We start from the raw sequence: 2365 nt of genomic DNA on the forward strand, positions 1-2365 counted from the left end.
GCGCCTTCAAATGAGCCAAACTTCCCATAGATTTTCGACTAAGAGCATTTGCCACAACGTTAGCCTTTCTCGGGTGATAGAGAATATCAATGTTGTAGTCTTTGAGTAACTCTAGCCATCTTCTCTGCCTCAGATTCAACTCCTTCTGTTTGAAAATACATTGGAGGCTCTTGTGGTCCATGAACACATCCACATGGACCCCATATAGATACTGTCGCCAAAGCTTTAGCACAGACACCACTGCTGCAAGCTCTAAGTCATGGGTTCTTTTCATGATTCTTGAGTTGTCTAGAAGCATAAGCTATAACCTTGTCGTGTTGCATTAACACACACCCAAGCCTGATCCTCGAAGCATCTCAATACATCACAAATCCTTTTGTACCCTTTGTCATGGTTAATACCGGTGTTATTATCAACCTTGATTTCAATTCTTGGAAACTCCTTTCACAAGCATCGGACCATTGGAACTTAACTGCTTTCTGTGTCAATTTAGTAAATGGGGAGGCAAGAGTAGAAAACCCCTCCACAAATCTCCTGTAGTACCCAACCAAACCTAAGAAACTGCGAATCTCCGTTGGAGTGGTAGGCCTAGACCAATTCTTCACTATTGCAATCTTTTGAGGATCAACCATAATTCCTTCCCCGGAAATGACATGACCCATGAATGTGACAGATTCAAGCCAAAATTCGCATTTTGAAAATTTTGCATACAATTGATGTTGCTAAAGAGTCTGCAGAACTGCCCTGAGATGGTCAACATAGTCCTCCGGACTTTGGGAATACACAAGAATATCATCAATGAACACTATCACAAAATAGTCTAGAAAAGGCTTAAAGACTCGATTCATAAGATCCATGAAGGCTGTCGGGGCATTTGTTAGCCCAAAAGACATCACCATAAATTCAAAGTGCCCATACCATGTTCTGAAGGCTGTTTTTGGAATATCCTGCTCTCTTATCTTCAGCTGATGATACCTGGACTGCAAGTCAATCTTTAAGAAACACGTAGCACCTTGCAATTGATCAAACAAGTCATCTATTCTTGGTAGAGGGTATTTGTTTTTTATTATGACTTTGTTGAGTTGCCGGTAGTCAATACACATCCGCAGTGACACATCTTTCTTTCTTGCAAACAAGACCGATGCGCCCCATGGTGACACACTCGGTCGGATGAAACCCTTTTCTAGCAAATCCTTCAATTGTTCCTTTAGCTCTTTCAGTTCTGCCGGTGCCATTCTGTAAGGTGGAATTGATATAGGTTGCGTGCCTGGCTACACATCGATCCCAAAATCAATCTCCCTATCTGGTGGGATTCCAGGAAGCTCATCTAGGAAGGCATCCGGGAATTCATTCCTGATCGGCACAGACTCAAGGCTAAGTGCCTCGGTATCAGTGTCTGTAACCCAAACTAGATGGTAGATACACCCCGTCTTGATCATCTTTGCGGCCTTAAGGTAAGAAATAAACCGACCTTTTGGCACTACACTATCTCCCTTCCACTCAACAACGGGCTCATTAAGAAATTCAAGCATTGTGGTTCTAGTACGACAATCAAGTTTGGCAAAGCATGAATAAAGCCAATCCATTCCCATTATCACATCGAAATCGACCATCCCCAATTCAACAAGATCGGCTATGGTATCCCTACCACGTATCGTGACAACATAACCTCTATAAACTTCAGCAGCTATAATAGACTCACCAACCGGAGTAGACACCGAAAATGGTTCATGAAACTGATCTGGTTCTATCCTGAATTCCATTGCAACAAAAGGGGTAACATAGGACAAGGTAGAACCGGGGTCAATAAATGCATATACATCATGAGATTGGACAGTCAAAATACTTGTAACAATATCTGGAGAAGCCTCTGCAATCTGGCAACCACTCATAGCATAAAACTGGTTGGGTACTCCCGAACTCTGCACACCATCCCTAGCTGTACCACACCCCGCGAGTGCTACGGTACCTCGAGCTGGAGAGGGGGCTGAAGATGTAGCAGCTGCTGTGCTGGCTAGCTATGCTATGCCCCTACCTGCTCCTTGGTGGGATACACGACGATGCCTCTGAATATGACCCCTCATCCCACATCCATAACATACGGGCAACTCCATGTAGCAAATCCCCGGGTGCATCTTCCCGCACCTGGGATACGGGGACCTCTGCTGCAGCTGGGATCTCTCTCCCGACCGACCCCGCTGGTGGGATCCTATGTTGCCCTGACTGGGCCTAAAACGACTCCATTGCTACTGCTAGATGGGCCCTGATGGCGGTGCACTAGCTGAAGACTGTGCAATAGACTGGGACGGTCCTGATGATCCTTCCCAAAAAGCGGATCTTTCCCCACCTAGTGACTCACTCATGT

General features: G+C 45.2%; 2 protein-coding genes across 2 annotated transcripts; both read right to left on the reverse strand.

Annotated features, from left to right (window-relative positions):
• Window positions 1-356: 356 nt before the first annotated feature.
• Window positions 357-662, reverse strand: LOC138870889 (uncharacterized mitochondrial protein AtMg00860-like). Its single transcript, XM_070148728.1, has one exon. It carries the CDS (start codon window positions 660-662, stop codon window positions 357-359), a length of 306 nt encoding a protein of 101 aa, XP_070004829.1.
• Window positions 663-1271: 609 nt separating this feature from the next.
• LOC138870890 (uncharacterized) lies at window positions 1272-1892 on the reverse strand. Its single transcript, XM_070148730.1, has one exon. It carries the CDS (start codon window positions 1890-1892, stop codon window positions 1272-1274), a length of 621 nt encoding a protein of 206 aa, XP_070004831.1.
• Window positions 1893-2365: the final 473 nt, after the last annotated feature.

This window comes from Nicotiana sylvestris, chromosome 6 (assembly GCF_000393655.2).
Source record: "Nicotiana sylvestris chromosome 6, ASM39365v2, whole genome shotgun sequence".
NCBI lineage: Eukaryota > Viridiplantae > Streptophyta > Magnoliopsida > Solanales > Solanaceae > Nicotiana > Nicotiana sylvestris.

Excerpts from the sequence above, each read along its gene's own strand:
- LOC138870889 (XM_070148728.1), bottom strand. The coding sequence starts at position 662 with ATGGGTCATGTCATTTCCGGGGAAGGAATTATGGTTGATCCTCAAAAG.
- LOC138870890 (XM_070148730.1), bottom strand. The coding sequence starts at position 1,892 with ATGAGTGGTTGCCAGATTGCAGAGGCTTCTCCAGATATTGTTACAAGT.